This window comes from Panthera uncia (genome assembly GCF_023721935.1).
Source record: "Panthera uncia isolate 11264 chromosome D3 unlocalized genomic scaffold, Puncia_PCG_1.0 HiC_scaffold_8, whole genome shotgun sequence".
NCBI classification, from domain to species: domain Eukaryota; kingdom Metazoa; phylum Chordata; class Mammalia; order Carnivora; family Felidae; genus Panthera; species Panthera uncia.
Window position 1 is genome coordinate 48,133,700 of NW_026057586.1, and position 19,390 is coordinate 48,153,089.

The following is a 19,390-nucleotide window of genomic DNA, read 5'->3' on the forward strand; positions in this document are numbered from 1 at the left end:
CAGCAATTGCACTACTAGGCATTTATCCACAGGATACAGGTGTGCTATTTCAAAGGGACACATGCACCCTCATGTTTATAGCAGCACTATCAACAATAGCCAAAGTATGCAAAGAGCCTAAATGTCCATCGATGGATGAATGGATACAGAAGATGTGGTGTGTGTATACACACACACACACACACACAACGGAGTATTACTCGGCAATCAAAAAGAATGAAATCTTGCCATTTACAACTACGTGAATGGAACTGGAGGGTATTATGCTAAGTGAAATTAGTCAGAGAAAGACAAAAATCGTATGACTTCACTCATATGAGGACTTTAAGAGATAAAACAGATGAACATAAGGGAAGGGAAACAAAAATAATAAAAAACAGGGAGGGGGACAAAACAGACAAATATGGAGAAAAAACAGAGGGTTACTGGAGGGGTTGTGGGAGGGAGGATGGGCTAAATGGGTAAGGGGCACTAAGGAATCTACTCCTGAAATCATTGTTTCACTATATGCTAACTAATTTGGATATAAATTTTAAAAAATAAAATATAAAATTAAAAAAAAATAAGCAAGGGTGCCAACTAGTCATTAAATCAGTTTTAAAATAATTTGCATGGCTCAAAATGGTTATATTTATACATATATATACACACACATATATTTTAATTTTACTGACTGATGTCACTTTATTTAAATAAATAAGTTTAAAATTAAATTTTAAATAAAACAATTTTTTTTTAATTTAAAGAGAGAGGGAGAGTGCAGAAGCCAGGGAGAGGGAGAGACAGAGAGAGACAGAGAATCTCAAGCAAGCTCCATGCTCAGTGTGAGATCACTACCCACGCCGAAATCAAGAGCTGGATTCTCAACTGAATGAGCCACCCAGGCACCCTGATCTTATATTTTAAAACCAAAATTTCAGATCCCAAGTAAAAATGATTAGAGCAAGATTAAAAAAGACAAATTAAGTTTTAAAATAGTTACAGGTTGTTCTCATATGACAGAGAAATAAACCAGAAGCAATCATACAAGATATAAAACAAGACTTTCCTAATAAAGAAAATTATGATGATTTTTCTAGGTATTCTTACAGATGGATTTAAACATGATCTAAATTATAAATGCTTACCTACAGTGATTCTGTCTGATAGACTAAAAGGCGACTGAATGTTCATTTACTTAAATGTTTATTTTGAGAGAGAGAGAGAGAGAGAGAGAGAGCGCGGGAGCATGAGCGGAGGGGCAGACAGAGTGAATCTCAAGCAAGCTCCATGCAGTCAGTGCAGAACCTGACGTGGGTCTTGATCTCATGAACCGTGAAATCATGACCTGAGCCGAAATCCAGAGTTAGACACTTAACCAACTCAGTCACCCAGGCACCCCTGAATGTTCATTTTAGATCCAAGACCTTATTTTTTACTTTAGTTCCTAATTACATGTAAGATTTTTAACAGTTCTTTTGTCTTCCACTAGATGGTGATGAAAGCTCATATAAAATGGGGAAAAAAAGGTGTCAATTTTCCAATATCAAAGAATAAGATCTACTTATTATTTTAAAGGCATAGCTACTGTAAACAGTTTGTTTTGAATTATGAAAACATCTCCAGAAGTATGTACACCACTTCCCTCCAAATGCTTTCCTTGTTATAAACAATTAGGGTTAAAAATAAAAGTCTTTGCCATTTACTCCAGATCAACATTAAAAGAAATAATCACTGCATCGTATCACATGATAAATTTCAGGGCTACACGCAAAGGTAGTTCCCAAGTATTTAACAGAAATGGTAAATGGGCCTGGAATTAGAAATATGCCACTGATAAGCCATAAAGTTTATACTTTATAGAGCCATTTCTTGGTCACCATCAATCGCTACAAATTATAACAAAAATAGCCAGTTAAAACTACTGGTGGGAGTAGCTATACTTAATGCATGGGAAGTACAAAAGTTTATAGCCAAGAGGATCTTTATTTGAATTCTGATTCATCTACTTACTTGACAGGTGACCCTGAGTGAATTATTTAACCCCTCCAAAGAGTGTACCTTTCCTCATTATAAAATGAAGATGTTGACAGCTCCCTTCCAAGCTTGTCATAAGAATTAAAATCTAGTAATAATGCATTCAAATCGCTCAGTGTATTATTACCTGGCACACAGGTGAAAATTAATGTTAAATTCCTTTCCCCTTTCCTTCTAATCCCACTCAGATATATATACCCAGGAATATTTTTTAAATAAAAGGAAAAAAGAAAAAAAAAAACATGTACCACATTTATAAAATGCTGGATGTTTACATATTCAGATAAGCAATGAAGGCCTGTACATAATCTAGACAGAAAATGCCTTCCCAGTCACTTCACTAACGGAAGTTAAACTTACAGTTGTAATAGAAGCTCCCTGACTGATGACTATCTTCCTTCCACTAGATGGAATAACAGAAAAACGCACCATACAAAAGAATACTTTTTCATATGAAACCAGATAACTAAAATGAAACTCCAGTCCTTACCGTTTGTACACACAGACTGCTCCAGCTCAGTGTGTGCGTGTTCTATGTATCGGACATGGAGGTTCTCCTTTCTTCGTAGCCGGTTAATGCCAGAAAAGGAAAAGGCTGTTATTGGTGAATCTGGAATAACATTTTCCTCAGATTCAAGATCAGCTGCTTGATGCTGTTGATCATTCCTAGAGGAAAATAATGGCAAATGGAAAAAAAAAAAAATTAATTCAACAAATATTTACTAAAACATCTCTACCTCGTATGGAGCTACAAAAGAACATAGGTATAAAGCTATGAGAGACGCAATTCCTTGCATTTAATGTTCCAAATCTAAATATAAGGATTAGAGAAGTACTCAAATGATTAGAGTACCAATTGGGGAATATTATTGTGAGAAGTGAAGTACAAAGTGTAGTTGGTGGTACCTTGAGGTAAAATTAAAAGAATCTCAAATGGCAGAGAAAATGAGCAGAGGATCCACACATCTGAGTAAAGGCACGCAATACTGTGTACTTGGTGTTAGAGGAGGGCAAGCTGAAACTACATGAAAAAGAGCCTTGATTAAGTGCGTGCATAATTTAGAAAGCAAGAGGAAAAGAACTGATGAAGGTTTCACAGCATGGAAGTAACGTGACAATGTAGCAGCAAGACTGCAACACTGACTGGAACAGAAAGAAAGAAGGCAAGGAATCAATTAGGCAGTGGCTATAATGGTCCAGGCAAGAGTTTCTGTGGGTTTGAACTAGAATGTTGAGAATAGCTATGGAAAGGAAGGGACCAGTATTAAACACTGGCAGAATTAACATGACTTGGCAAGTGACAAATAAGGGATGAATAATACTAACACTGATAATATTATTGTTGGAGGTTTATACTGTTGGGTACTGTTCAAAGTGCTACGTGCATCAGTTTAATTATCACAATTGTAGGAGCTATTAATAGTACTCTCATTTTACAAACGAGAAAGTTAAATCACTTACTAAAATAGTAAGGAGCAGAAGCAGGATCTAAATCCCAGCAGCCAGATTCCCAGGACAGTACGGATAAACATTCAATATGTTATCCTTAGTACAGACTATGAGATGAATGACTGATCACAAGTAGGATTCAAACTTTGAGTTTCTACTGCTACTTCTGTCCAGGCCCCCTTAGAGTCTACTCTCAACACATCAGTCAGAAAAGTCATATTAATACTTAGTCATATCATGTCACTCCTGATTAAAACCTGCCATATCTCCCCATTTCACTGGAAACACAAGCCAAAGCCCTATAAATGATTCACAAGGTCCTACATGATCTCATTGTCTCCCTCCCCTACTACCTGGGATCTCTTTATACTATACTCCAATCACCCTCACTTCCTCAAGGTTCCTAAACATACCCAACTTGAGTTCTTTCTCTAGCTCTTCCTTCTGCTTGGAATGCTCATCCCTAGACATCACTTACTTAGTGATCTCATTTCCTTCAAGTCTTTGCTGAAGTTTTACTTTCTCATCAGTGCCTATCTTAAACATGCTATTTAAAACTGTACCCTCTTGGGACTCCTGAGTGGCTCAGTCAGTTAATTTTCCGACTCTTGGTTTCAGCTCAGGAGGAGTTCATGATCTCACAGTTCTTCAGAACGAGCCCTGCATTGGGCTCAGTGCAGAGCCTGCTTGGGAATCCTCTCTCCCCCTCCCCCACTCATGCTATCTTTCTCTCTGTGTCTCTCTCAAAAAAAAAAGTGGGGGGGTCTTAAAAAAAATTGTAACCTCCTTCCCATACCTTAGGTACTCCTGTTGCTTGTTATTTTGCTATTTGCTTTCTCCATGGTATTTATGGCTTTTGAATATAGTATATAATTGACTTGTCTATTGCTCACCTGCCAGAATGTAAGCTCTAAGAGGATAAAGAATCTTTGGTTCATTGTTACATCAAGTGAACATGAGTAGGCACTTGGTATGTGCTCAGTAAATATCTGTTGAATGAAGGAATATGAGAGATCCCCAGATTTCATTAGAAAAATAAATTTGTGTTGATTCAGGCATATGTTTTTGCCCAACTCAATTCAGGACCAATGGTACCTAAAGACTGGGTTTGGACTGAATTGTGGTTATTGAGTAAATAATTAATTTTTACTCAATTGAGTTTCCCATTACTGACTTTATTGACCAATTCTTACCAGTTAGTCAGGCATTTAGGCTTTATGTGACAAAACCAGTCTGTCTATTATACTCATTATCAATTTGTAGTACTATTTCCAAACAAAAAGTAATGAACATCTTATAACTATGACCAACAGAGATTAAAAAAAAAATTACAAGATTACTCTTAACACAGATTTGTATCTTAATTTCCTGGGTAACACCAGTATTACTTGTGGTCTGTAATCCTATATTCTATACTGAGGAAAATCTTTAGAGCTAATATCTAATTTTTAACTGTCTTATTCTGGAAAAACAGAGTAAATTAAGGTCATATGAGAAAGACTTATAAATTAACGGAGTGTGAAACCTACCCAACCTTGCTTTAACTAATCACGTCAGAGGCTATCCACCTATTAGTCATGAAAATTCAACCTGGAACATGAATGAGTCACAAGAAACTGATTTCCTGGAACAGTCAATCTATAAGTAGCTGGGATCACAAAAGGAAAACAAAAACAAAACCCCAAAAAACCTAGATCTAATTAGAGGTGCAAACTAAGTAAACAAGTGCTGGCTTTATCCTCTTTTGCCATAAAAGGGGGGAAAAAATCCCAAATAACTTCCATGTATTAACAAAGTTTCTTCTTTAAAGCATTATATCTCACTCAGATTTTCTGAGAAATGTTAAAAAGTTCATGCCACAGCTTTAGTTAATTATATACACTGGTCATCTTTCTTCTTTCACTTTTCTAACAGCCCAAGAGTAAATTTTTGATTGTCTGTTTTATTTGTTGGCCTCCCTCCCTCCCTTAAATTCCTGTCACAACAACTTTAGTTGTTCTTTTTTTCTAAAGACCTATAAAAGTACAGAGTCTCCCTCTGTAAAGAGTCTACACAAGTTTTTAACATTCAGCTTTTTTCCTCTGAAGAACTTACAGTGAGTTAAAATATAATTTAAACTTAATGGAATAGTTATAGCCATTAAGTTCACTTAAACATTTTGGTTTTCAAAAAAAGGAAAAAGGTCTGTATGCTATAAACTATTGAGTCCAATATCTGGATCTTTTGGAAATAGTATAAGTTTATAATATGAATAATTCAAGTAAGACTAATTTTAGGGGCGCCTGGGTGGCTTAGTCGGTTGAGCATCCGACTTCGGCTCAGGTCATGATCTCACGGCTTGTGAGTTTGAGCCCTGTGTTGGGCTGTGTGCAGACAGCTCAGAGCCTAGAGCCTGCTTTGGATTCTGTTTCCCTGTCACTCTGCCCCTTCCCCACTCATTCTCTCTCTCAAGAATAAACATTAAAAAATTGAAAGACTAATTTTCAAAAGTAGAGCTATTAAACCAGTTGTACTTAGGACCTGCTTAATTGAACATCTAGCTTCCTCAGGAAGGCATGTGACAGTGACTCTCTTGATACCATCTCATGAAGAGTGATAATGAAGGAAACGCCTCAGGGCCCCATCCTCAGGCAGATTTTATTTAACATTTTTTAAACGATACTTAATGGAATATTCACATTTGTAGAAGACATAAAGCAGAGAATGAAAGCTAACCTAACAGATGGCAGGAAAAAAATCAACACATGAAAAACCCCCAAAGGTTGGAATAATGGGCCAAATCTAACAAAATAAAATAGAGCAGGAGAAATGTGAGATTATAAACTTCAATGAACTGAATCAGAAGAGAGAGAATCCAGGCTCTGCCACCTACACAGGTAGATAACCTTCTGAGGCTGTTTTAGCACAAAATTATAGAAAGAGTATACAGTCTCTGAAGTTGAACCTGGGTTCAAATGCTAGGTCTGACACAACTCACACTGGGTAAATCAGTTAACCTTTCTGAGCCTTAGTACCTTATCTATAAAGTATGGTACTGTACTCTCCTGCTTCCTTTTTGTAGGAAGGCTGTGAAAAGGAAGCAATATATGTAAAGTCATAATCCAATGCCCAAATAATAGTATTTAATCAATAGTGCTCTTCTATTTATTTTTTAAAGATTCAAAAAAAAAGTTTATTTGTGCATTATATGCCAACAAATTGGGCAATCTGTAAAAAATGGGATAAATTCTTAGAAACATATAAACTAACAAAACTGAAACAGGAAGAAATAGGAAATTTGAACAGACCCATAACCAGTAAAGAAACTGAATCAGTTTATCAAAAATCTCCCAACAAAGAGTCCAGGGCTGGATGGCTTCCCAGGGGAATTCTACCAAACATTTAAAGAAGAGATAATACCTATTCTTTTGAAGCTTTTGCAAAAAAAATAGAAATGGAAGGAAAACTTCTAAACTCATTCTATGAGGCCAGCATTACCTTGATTCCAAAACCAGACAAAGACCCCACTAAAAAGAAATACAGACCAATTTCCGTGATGAACATGGATGCAAAAATTCTCAACAAGATACTAGCAAACTGGATCCAACAATACATTAAAAGAATTATTCATCACAATCAAGTGGGATTTTTTCCTGGGCTGCAGGGCTGGTTCAATATCTGCAAATCTATCAATGTGATACATCACATTAATAAAAGAAAGGATAAGAACCACATGATCTTCTCAATAGATGCAGAAAAAGCATTTGACAAAACATAGCATCCTTTCTTGATAAAAACCCTCAAGAAGGTAGGGATAGAAAGAACATACCTTAATGTCATAAAAGCCATATACGAAAGACCCACAGCTAATATCATCCTCAATGGGGAAAAACTTGGAGCCTTTCCCCCTGAGATCAGGAACACAATAGGGATGTCCACTCTCAACACTGTTGTTGAACATAGTGTTGGGTGTCCTAGCCGAAGCAATCAGACAAGAAAAAGAAATAAAAGGCATCCAAATTGGCAAGGAAGAAGTAAAACTTTTACTCTTTGCAGATGACATGATACTCTATGTGGAATACCTGAAACACTCCATCAAAAAACTGCTAGAACTGATACATGAATTCAGCAAAGTATAAAAACCAATGTCATAAAACTAATGACAGAAATCAAATGCATTTCTATACACTAATAATGAAGCAGCCGAAAGAGAAATCAAGGAATCTATCCCATTTAAAATTGCACCAAAACCCATAAAATATCTAGGAATAAACCTAACCAAAGAGGTAAAAGATCTGTACACTGAAAACTATAGAAAGATTATGAAAGAAACTGAAGAAGACACAAAGAAATGGAAAAACATTCCATGCTCATGGATTGGAAGAATAAATATTGTTAAAATGATGATACTACCCAAAGCAATCTATACATTCAATGTAATCTCTATCAAAGTAACACAAGCAGGGGCACCTGGGTGGCTCAGTCATTTGGGCACCCGACTTCAGCTCAGGTCATAATCTCACAGTTCATGAGTTCCAGCTCCTCATCAGGCTCTACAACTGCTGGTGTGGAGCCTGCTTGGGATTCTTGTTCTCTCTCCTTCTTGCTCTGCCCCTTCCCCACTTGTTCTCTCTCTCTCTCAAAATAAGTAAAATTTTAAAAATAATAAAAAAAAATCACCAGCATTCTTCACAGAGCCAGAACAAACAATTCTAACACTTGTATGGAACCAGAGAAGACTCCAAATAGCCAAAGCAATCTTGAAAAAGAAATCCAAAGCTGGAAGCATCACAATTCTGGGCTTCAAGCTATTTTACAAGGCTGTAATCATCAAGACAGTATGGTACTGGCAAGAAACAGACACAAAGATCAATGCAACAGAATAGAGAACCCAGAAATGGACCCATAAATATATGGCCAACTAATCTTCAGCAAAGCAGGAACGAATATCCAATGGAAAAAAGACAGTTTAGCAAATGGTGTTGGGAAAACTGGACAGTGACATGCAAAAGAATGAACCTGGACCACTTTCTTACACCATACACAAAAATAAACTCAACGGATGAAAGACCTACATATAAGACAGAGAACCATAAAAATCCTAGAGGAGAAAACAGGCAACAACCTCTTTGACCTCAGCTTCAGCAACTTCTCACTGGACATGTCTGAGAAAGGGAAGGGAAGGGAGGCAAGGGAAACATGTCTGGAGGCATATCTGGAGGCAAGGGAAACAAAAGCAAAAAAATGAACTGCTGTGACCTCATCAAGATAATAAACTTCTGCACAGTGAAGGAAACAATAAAACTAAAAGGCAACTGACGGAATGGGAGAAGGTATTTGCAAATGACATATCAGATAAAGGGTTAGTATCCAAAATCTATAAAAACCTTATCAAACTCAACACCAAAAACCAAATAATCCAGTGAGGAAATGGGCAGAAGATGTGAACAGACACTTTTCCAAAGAAGACATCCGGATGGCCAACTGACACATGAAAAGATGCTCACCATCACTCGTCATCAGGGAATACAAATCAAAACCATAGTGAGATACCACCTCACACCTGTCAGAATGGCTAACAGCAACAACTCAGGCAACAACAGATGTTGGCGAGGATGCAGAGAGAGAGGATCTCTTTTGCACTGCTGCTGGGAATGCAGACTGGTGCAGCCACTCGAAAACAGTATGGAGGTTCCTCAAAAAATTAAAAACAGAACTTCGCTACGACCCAGCAATTGCACCACTAGGTATTTATCCAAGGCATACAGGTATGATGTTTTGAAGGGGCACATGCACCCCAATGTTTATAGCAGCGCTATCAACGATAGTCCAAGTATGGAAAGAGCCCAAACGTCCATCGATGGATGAATGGATAAAGAAGATGTGGTATATATATACAATGGAGTATCCTATGACCCAGCAATTACACTAACAGGTATTTATTCAAAGGATATAAAAATGCTGAATTGAAAGGGCATATGCCCCCAATGTTTACATATGCATTATCAACAATAGCCCAATTATGGAAAGAGCCCAAATGTCCATCAACTGACAAATGGATAAGGAAGATGTGGTGTGTGTGTATGTGTGTGTGTGTGTGTGTGTGTGCGCACACACATACACACACAATGGAATATTACTTGGCAATCAAAAAGAATGAAATCTTGCCACTTGCAACAACGTCGATGAAACTGGAATGTATTATGCTAACCAAAGTAAGTCAGAGAAAGATAAGTATCATATGATTTCACTCATATGTGGAATTTAAGAAACATAATAGACAAACATAGGGGAGGGAAGGGAAAATAAGATAAAAACAGAGAGGCAAGTCATAAGAGACTCTTAAATGCAGAGAGCAATTGAGGGTTGCTAGAGGGGTGTTGGGTGGGGAATGGACTAAATGGGTAATGGGCATTAAGGAGGGCACTTGCTGGGATGAGCACTGGTGTTGTACGTAAGTGATGAATCACCAAATTCTATTCCTAAAACCATTATTACACTATGTGTTAACTAACCTGGATTGAAATAAAATTAAAAAATAAAAATAAAATAAAACTAAGTTTATTTATGTGACAGAGAGAGAGAGAGAGAGAGAGAGAGAGAGAGAGAGAGCGCGCAAGCATGAGCAGAGGAGAAGCAGAGAGATTGGGAGAAAGAGGATCCCAAGCAGGCCCCGTGCGGTCAGCACAGAGCCCAATGCAGGGCTTGAACTCATAAACCATGAGATCATGACCTAAGCTGAAACCAAAAGTCGGTTAAGCATCCAACTCTTGATTTTGGTTCAGATCATGATTTCGAGGTTTGTGGGTTTGAGCCCTACAATGGATTCTGCATTGACAGTGCAGAGCCTGCTTGAGATTCTCTCTCTCTTTCCCTCTCTGCTCCTCCCCCACTCACATGTGCACATACACTCTCTCTCTCTCTCAAAATCAATAAATAAACTTAAAAAAAAAAAAAAGGAAAGATTTAAAAAATTAAAAAATAGGGACACCTGGGTGGCTCAGTCGGTTAAGCATACGATTTCAGCTCAGGTCATGATCTCACAATTTGTGGGTTCAAGCCCTGCATCAGGCTCTGTGCTGACAGCTTAGAGCCTGGAGCCTGCTTCAGACTCTGTGTCTCCTTCTCAACCTAATATGAAGCCATGACTCTGAAGTCCTGTATGTTTATCAAAAACAACACGTCTAGGGGTGCCTGGGTGGCTCAGTCGGTTGAGCGTCCGACTTCGGCTCAGGTCATGATCTTGCGGTCTGTGAGTTCGAACCCCGCGTCGGGCTCTGTGCTGACAGCTCAGAGCCTGGAACTGCTTCGGATTCTGCGTCTCCCTCTCTCTCTGCCCCTCCCCTGTTCATGCTCTGTCTCTCTCTGTATCAAAAATAAATAAACGTTAAAAAAATTAAAACAACAACAACAACAACACGTCTACAATTAGATAGGGAAGACTTTGACTTAATGGTTCTAGTTGGCAGTAAACCCAATAAAGAACATCCAGGACTATTCACGTGTTTTGACCACATTAATTAATGTAACTAAAAAGACACAGAAAAATGGTGAGGGCAGTATTGCCCTATTGGTCATACAACACCTAGAATACTGAATTCTTAATTAAGATATTGACAAACTAAAACATTAAAAAGAAATGGTACTTTGAAGTTGTGAAGTAATGACGCCTGAGTTAATGAACAGAGGATATTTACCTAAAGAAAAGACTCAGGAGGGCCCTGACAGTTCTCTTCATGAATGCAAAATAGAAAAGGGGGTAAAAGTTGTTCCAGATGCTCCCAGAAGGCAAAATTAGAATCAACAAATAACCTGTAAGTAGATTTATTTCTACACAAACTTAGAAAGAACTTCCTAAAACCTCAGTAAAATTAAACAGGCTTGAGAGATTAAGCTTATGGTAGAGGTGTTCAAACAATGGTTATTTGTTAAAGAAGTTACATAAGGAATTCAATTTAGAAAAGTGTTGAATGAAATGAATCCTACAGTCCTTTAAGTGTATAGACTCCTTTGACCTTCACTGATTCAGCATATCCATTTCTCAAAACAAAAAGAACCATGACCTCAACATTTAGTTTAAGTATTTGTTGTTGGTGACTGGTAGTGTTGACTATATGCATATATATATATATATATATATACACACACACACACACACACACACACACACACACACACAATTAACTTTATAACAGCACATTTTTCCTGACTAATTTCTTACTACAGTGTCACTAAATAACTGTCTTACCATATAAGATATCTGTAACATCAAAACCAGCTTAGGTGAGTCAGGTTTTACTTCATTTAACAAGCAGAATATAAGTCAAACATTTTTTCTAAAGTTCAGATGTATTTCAGGCACTAACAGCATAAGGTTACAGTGGTTTAGGTAGTCAAAGAAAATACTTGCTATTTTTTTAAACTGTCAAGCAAAAGTAAATTTAAGGACAGCAAGCTACTTTGAAAATAAGGTGACTAATGAGAACAACTATCTTAAATTTCAGAACTGAAAGACATACTAGATAACAACCCCCTTCACTGATCTGATTAAGCCATGTCCGAAATAAAACATGCATACCTTGAAGTTCATCTCTATGCTTAACCTTTACTATAATTTCAAACTTTAGCTTTTATTTTTCTAAGATGCCAATGAGCTTCAACAGACAAATTTGTGACTTTCAGAATACTAAAAATAATTCTGAGTGAATCTGAATTTGTATTTCACGAGGTAAATGACATTATCTAATTTCAATTCACTTTATACACCTTGGTTTTGGAGGCATTCACTCTTTAATTCTGTATTAACCTCTGTATGTTCATTGTCTTGTTTATCTTTGGTATTCATAAATATCAAGGCTGAGGTGTTCAAAATACCATAAGCTACCTGTAAATCACTTCACAGAACATTAATTAATTTAAGTCAACCATCACTTATCTGAAATCTTTGGAACCAGATGTGATTTGGAATTCAGATTTTTTTTTATCATGAAGGGTAATACAGAGCATATACAGCTTATTATGTAATACCTCCAGTGGCACCTGAGGCATCATTCTGTAGTCAAACACACTGATATTTTCATAGCAAAGCATAGGAATGTTCAAATGAAGTGGGATAAATAAGGACTATAAATAGCATTCTGTGAATTAAGGTGAGGTTAAATTGTGAATAACATCCAAAAAAAACCTTTTGAATTTTAGAATTTGAGTTTTAGAATCATGTATAAAAGATTGTGGATGTGTGTTCTAGCCTCAACATGCATGAGTAAAACTGGAAAGTGTTGACATTTTCATACATACATGTTTAATAATCTCAGTCTAATCCTATAGCCTTCTTTCCTCATCTATTATCTCCCCTCAAAATTCCCTTTGCTACCAATATTTGTGAACTGATTAACATTGGCGGAATATCAAAATCCTACTGAATATCCATTACTTAAAAGTATACGGATAAGAATGTTAATTCCACCTGTGAGATGTGTTTATACATAAGACAATAACTATTCTAAGCAAATTAATATGTTATACCTGCATAGTTTACCAAAGTTTATAGAGATGCCCACTCAAATACAATAGAAGATCTAAGAGCCCTATAAAAACCATTAAGACTATCCTGAATCCTAACTCTTAAAATATTTCACAAGTTTTATATAGATGGGAACTAAGAACTGGCCATATCTCAACCCTGTGACAGTCAGACCATACTCAGAAAAAGATTCTTTTTAAAGATACTGTTGAATAATGGAAAGAACAGTGAGTGGCCTTTAAGTCAAAAGATAGGAGTCTGAGTGATAGACTTAGTGAGACCATAGCACGTTATTTGACTTTTGTGAACTTCAGTTTCCCTCTCTATAAAGCAGAGATAATAAAACTACCTTAAAGAATCATAGTGAGGATTATTAGATATAAAAAACATGAAACACAGAATAAAAATTATTTTTATTCTTTAAGAGAAATGGGGGGAGAGGAGCAGAAAAAGGAAGAAGTTCTCAGGCCTGAGAAATGTGTAAGAGGAAATTAATTTATTCAGATTGCTTTTATGAAGCTTTTGGGTCAGGGCTTTGAAAAGGAAACAAATATTTATTTAAAATATAAATATTTCAAATAATTATAAAAATTAAAATGCTTTAAATTAAAACATTCTGGTACTTTCTTTATATATACACTAACCTAAGAGATGCATACACTCTTCATATATACTCCCAAAACACAAATGAAAAGTGATTTTCTTCTTATTATTGCAGAAAACTTTATAACTTTTTAAAATGAAATCCGCAACTCTTAATGCCTTTACAGTTTCTATAGCTAGGTATAATAAAGGAAGAAAAGTTGAGGGAAAATATTCAATTTGCTGCTGCAATTAAGGAAAAATACTTACTCGATTTTCTGTTGCAGCTGTTCAGAAAGCTTTTTATTTTCTTCCTGGAGAGTATTCTTTTCATTCACTTAAACATAACATGAAAAAGAAGCACACATTATAGCTATATTAACATGTATGTCAGGCTTTTTTAACAGTACCAGTAATTATGGAGAATTAGGATTTCTAATTCCAAGTCATAATGCTAGAGTTAACATTATTGTGCAAGATTATTGTTACTAGGCAGTGATTACTACATCTCATATTGTGCCAGTTCCATGTAACTGATTAACTGATAATTTTATTTTATGCTTGTGGGCAGAAAAGAAAAAGTACTTCATGTACTGGGGAATATAGGTTAATTATTCATACTAAGGTCAAGAGAGCATTCCATCTATTACTCAGTCTTACTAATTTCAAACACCATTTTAGTAAAGGACATTTATCTTGAAATAAATCTGATAACAAAAGTAAACCAACACTGAATAGCAGTGTAATTTTATAGCATAAGCAAATTTTCTTCCTTAGTTAATTATGGTATCAGTAATTTAAATATATCCATTGAAATAGTATTTGTTTCAATCTACCCTGACTAAATTTTCTTGTCCATATTTATTGAATTTAGAAAGCAGAAATTCAATTTTAGACTATAATTTCTATTGTAGTCAGCACAAAATTTTTTATAAACCCTTGTGTGATGTCACTGCTTAAGCGTGTACTGCACTAGGAGGAATATCTAAAAGATCACAGTAAATAGAACTAATCTCTACAAAACAAAGCTAATCATATTCCAAAAATTTGGAGATATGAACAGTAATCTAAACATTAAGTGCAGTCCGATGAGAGACCGGATATTACATAAACACATTCTATACAACTGAAAATTGAGAAGGGCATTACAGAAGTACAGATAAAGCACTAAAAGAAATTCCAAGGAGAAAAAGGTTACTTTGGGCTCTTGAGTAGATGAGGAAGGGATTCATCAAGTAGAGGACAACTGAGCTGGACAGAGTGTTCTATGCAAAGAATTAATGGAACAAAGTTAGACAGAAAGAATGGGTATAATAAACGGTAGGAAACCTTCAAAAACAGGTTAAGAAATCCGAACTTCATTTAATATTTTTTTGAGTTTATTTATTTATTTTGAGAGAGATAGAGACAGTGTGAGTGGGGAGGGGCAGAGAGAGAGGGAGACAGAGAATTCCAAGCAGTCTCTGCACTGTCAGCGCACAGTCTGATGCGGGGCTTGAACTCATAAAACCATGAGATCATGACCTGAGCTGAAACCAAGAGTTGGACACTTAAACAACTGGGTCACCCAGGCGCCCCTGAACTTCATTTTAAAAGATTACCAGGTGTCATTTTTCATACATGAATGATGGGAAGACTGATTTGTCAGTATATACAGCACATACCAAAGCAAGGAAAAAAATGAAGTAAGAAATGAGTATCTGGACTAGAAACAGGAAGTGAGGACAGGTAGAAGAGATTTTACAGAGGCAGAATCAGTAGTTATTTGGAAACTCATCCTCTGTATGGTGAGAGTAGACAAAGATGGCCTTAAATTTCTAATTAAGATGGTTTACCTGACTCTCCCTCTCCAAATCCCAATGAAATGACAAAACAACTCTAAAAATAAGTCAACTCCAATACTGAAAAGCCAGAATGGGTGTCACTAGCAGATCAGAACTTTGAAAAAATTCATGAATGATTTAAAAATAGATAGCCTCAGACTGATGGTGAAATCCAACCAAAGAAAGGGACTTAAAAAAAAAAAAAGTGAGCTTTTTCAGTAGAACCTCATGTTTATTCCAGTCTAGGCAGCAAGGCCCAGAAGTTGCTGAATGAGCAAATAAAGAGTAACTGATAGTTGCCCTTAGGCTAAAGGGGGATAGATTTCCACAAGTTTTAACACTGGAGAGTCCATTGTCTCCTAAGACAAGGAGATCAGGGCAATGCTCTCAATTAACTTTTGGTAATCAGGAGAGAGAAGTACTCCCATACCTAGAAGACCAACTATTCGCATACCCCACAGAAAACCTCTCCAGTCATGTTTCCTTCTCTCCCACCCTCTGCCATTGGAGTAGGGCTCCTGTAAATCAGAATCTGCATTTACTGTTAGCAAAGTAGGGATTCTTCCTCAAGCCAAGGAAATGAGACTGCATTTAACAAAATCACCAATTTAGAGACATCTATAGACAATCAAGAGTAAACAAACACATAAAAAAACTAACACAAAACAAAACAAAAAATCCAAAATTTTAAAAGAATTAAAAACCAGTCATGGGGCACTGGGATGGCTAAGTAGGTTGAGCGTCCAACTTTAGCTAAGATTGTGATCTGATGGTGTGTGAGTTCTAGCCCTGCATCAGGCTTGCTGCTGTCAGTGTGGAACACACTTTGGATCCTCTGTCCCCCACTATCCCCCTTTCTCTTTGCCCCTTTCCTGCTCATGCTCTAAAACAAAACAAAACAAAACAAAACAAAACAAAACAAAACAAAAAAACAGTAATAAAAATTCTGGATAAGTAGTTTTAATATAAGAAACAAAAGATATCTGATAACATCTTCAGATTTCAAAGGGTGATATATAGGTTCATTAAAAACAAGCAACAGGCTAAGTGAAATAAGCCATACAGAGAAAGACAGATACCATATGGTTTCACTCTTATGTGGATCCTGAGAAACATAACAGAAACCCATGGGGGAGGGGAAGGAAAGAAAAAAAAAAAAAAAAAAAAGAGGTTAGAGTGGGAGAGAGCCAAAGCATAAGAGACTGTTAAAAACTGAGAACAAACTGAGGGTTGATGGGGGGTGGGAGGGAGGGCAGGGTGGGAGGGAGGGTAGGGTGGGTGATGGGTATTGAGGAGGGCACCTTTTGGGATGAGCACTGGGGGTTGTATGGAAACCAATTTGACAGTAAATTTCATATATTAAAAAAAAAAAAAAAAAAAAAGAGAAAAAAAAAAAACAAGCAACAGGCTGCCATGAAAGAAACAAAGGTCATAAAAGTTAAAAGCAAAATAAATGGGATGAAAGTAGAAAAAATGTGACCGAAGACAGAATTAATATCCATCTAAATGATTCTCCCAGAATTCAGCACAAGAGAATAAAATTACAAAATATTAAGAAAAATTAGGCAGCATGGGAAGACCCCAGCATCTTGCTAATCTGAGTTCCAGAAGAAGAAACAAAATGGAAAGGAACAAACATTAGAAATAAACAAACGAACAAACAAAACAGAAAAAAAAACTTCTTGGGCTAAGTGAACACTTTAGGGTGGGTAAGCGAATTAGATATACTGTTAGTGATCTTATTACAAAAACAAATAGATCGGGGTGCCTGGTTGGCTCAGTCCGTTGAACATCCGACTTCGGCTTCAGGTCATGATCTTGCGGTTTGCGGGTTCAAGTCCCGAGTCGGGCTCTGTGCTGACAGCTCAGAGCCTGGAGCCTGCTTCGAGTTCTGTGTCTCCCTCTCTATCTCTGCCCCTCACCCACTCATGCTCTCTGTCTCTCTCTCAAAAATGAATAAACATTAAAAAAACAAACAACTAGATCCTGCACAAAAACGTAATTTTTATTAAACTGCTGAACTCACAGGAAGAGAAATCCAAGGGACTCCCACATTACCTCCTTAATCATCAACAAACAAAACAAAACAAAACAAAACTGTGAGCTAAAACACAAGCAGTATAGGTAAGCAGATGTTGGTACCAGCACTGGTAGGTGGACTGAAACTGAGATTTCCAGTTTAAGCCCAAACTCCTTTCCTAGCATGGAGCCAAAGTAACCCTCATTTACTTACCACTACAGTCAGCAGAAAGTAACTCATATGGATTCCCAAGTATTTCAGATAATAGAATTATCTTACATAGTAATGAAATGTTAAAAGATTTAAATGGAATGCCTAAAACTAACACACTAGAAGTGATAACAAAAAATGAATAGGCAGACAAGACTGAAATAATTTGATCATCAATGAGAATAAAAGAATAAACTGAATGACACACACTGAATATATAAAATCCTATGTATTTATTTTACTCAAAAAAAAAAAAACCCAAAAAACAAAAAAACCCCCCACTCTCATCAAAAATAAAATGAAACATCACACATACATAAACACACACCCTATTTGTCACCATTGCTGGTAACTATTACATAAGATCTTACTCTGAAAACTGGCAATAAAGGGAAAAAATTAAAGGGAAAAAATTAAAGGGAAAAAATTAAATTAATAAAATTAAAATTAAGACCATGCCTTTCTAGTAGGAACTATATTACATTCCAAGCTAATCAGCAGTCCCAACTGATAAGGGTTAAATCTTATTTACAGAAAAATGCCAGCTAATGAATGTAGAAAGAATAACAGAAATGAAAATTTGGCATTTTATAATCTCTAATTAAATAACTAATTCAGGCAAGGCTCACCAATGGATGCTAAAACCATTCAAGAAAGACTGAGGAAGAGTTGTATTTTTGCAAGACTTCATAGTATCAAACATCCACCCCCCTATTCAGATTATTTGGTGGTACAAGGAGAAAATATAACTCTATAATAAAGAAATGTAGTCATCACCTTAACCCAGTGACCAATCTTAGAATCCCTAAGAGTGGAATAACCTGGCAATATCTTACTCCTGATAAGATGCAATAAATATGAAGTAGACAGTTTTAGCTATGAAGTACTGCTGTCAAAAATGCTTAATATAAACCTAATCAAGCCTTCAGATCCAATATCTACTTTATAGGAAATAAAGGAAAAGACAAAATGTTTTAAAAAAATCCAAAAGGTGACAAAATTTTAAGAAAGTGACCCTACTTCAAGAAGCTAATGTCATGAAAGAAAAAAATAGGAAAGGGAGCTATTCCAGATTAAATGGAATGTGTATGAGGGTTCTTTAGTATTTTCCCTACCTTTCCGCATTTTTTAAAACATTTCACTTAAAAAAAAAAAAAAGTGAGGGCGGTGCCTGGGTGGCTCATTGGGTTAGGTGTCCGAGTTTAGCTCAGGTCATGATCTTGCAGTTCGTGAGTTTGAGCCCCACATCAGGCTCTGTGCTGACAGCTCAGACCCAGGAGCCTAGTTTGGATTCTGTGACTTCCTCTCTCTCTATCCCTCCCCTGCTCACACTCTGTCTCTGTCTCTCAAAAAATAAATAAATGTTAAAAAAAAAAATTAAAAAAAAAAAAAAAAAAAGAAGGGGTACCTGGCTGGCTCAGTTGGTAGAACATGCAACTCCTGATCTTGTGGTCATGAGTTTGAGCACCACATTGGACACAGAGCCTACTTAAAGAAAAAAAGACAACTAGGTAGACTTGAAAAAGAACCATTAAGGATAAAGAAATTGTGGTTTATATACACAATGGAGTACTACGTGGCAATGAGAAAGAATGAAATATGGCTCTTTGTAGCAACATGGATGGAACTGGAGAGTGTTATGCTAAGTGAAATAAGCCATACAGAGAAAGACAGATACCATATGGTTTCACTCTTATGTGGATCCTGAGAAACTTAACAGAAACCCATGGGGGAGGGGAAGAAAAAAAAAAAAAAAGAGGTTAGAGTGGGAGAGAGCCAAAGCATAAG

General features: G+C 36.4%; 1 protein-coding gene across 8 annotated transcripts in view; it reads right to left on the reverse strand.

The window, feature by feature from the left end:
• The window catches only part of RBBP8 (RB binding protein 8, endonuclease), a 379,995-nt gene that overhangs the window by 32,553 nt on the left and 328,052 nt on the right, over positions 1–19,390 (reverse strand). For 6 of the 8 annotated variants that reach the window (XM_049620359.1, XM_049620355.1, XM_049620356.1 and 3 more), the window contains 2 exons: positions 13,820–13,886; positions 2,507–2,682 (listed from right to left, as the gene is read on the reverse strand). In XM_049620359.1, coding sequence (XP_049476316.1) covers positions 2,507–2,682; positions 13,820–13,886 — 243 coding nt within the window. Of the gene's footprint in view, positions 1–2,506; positions 2,683–13,819; positions 13,887–19,010; positions 19,091–19,390 lie in introns of all 8 variants that reach the window. The other 2 variants (XM_049620360.1, XM_049620361.1) reach the window with 2 other exon arrangements.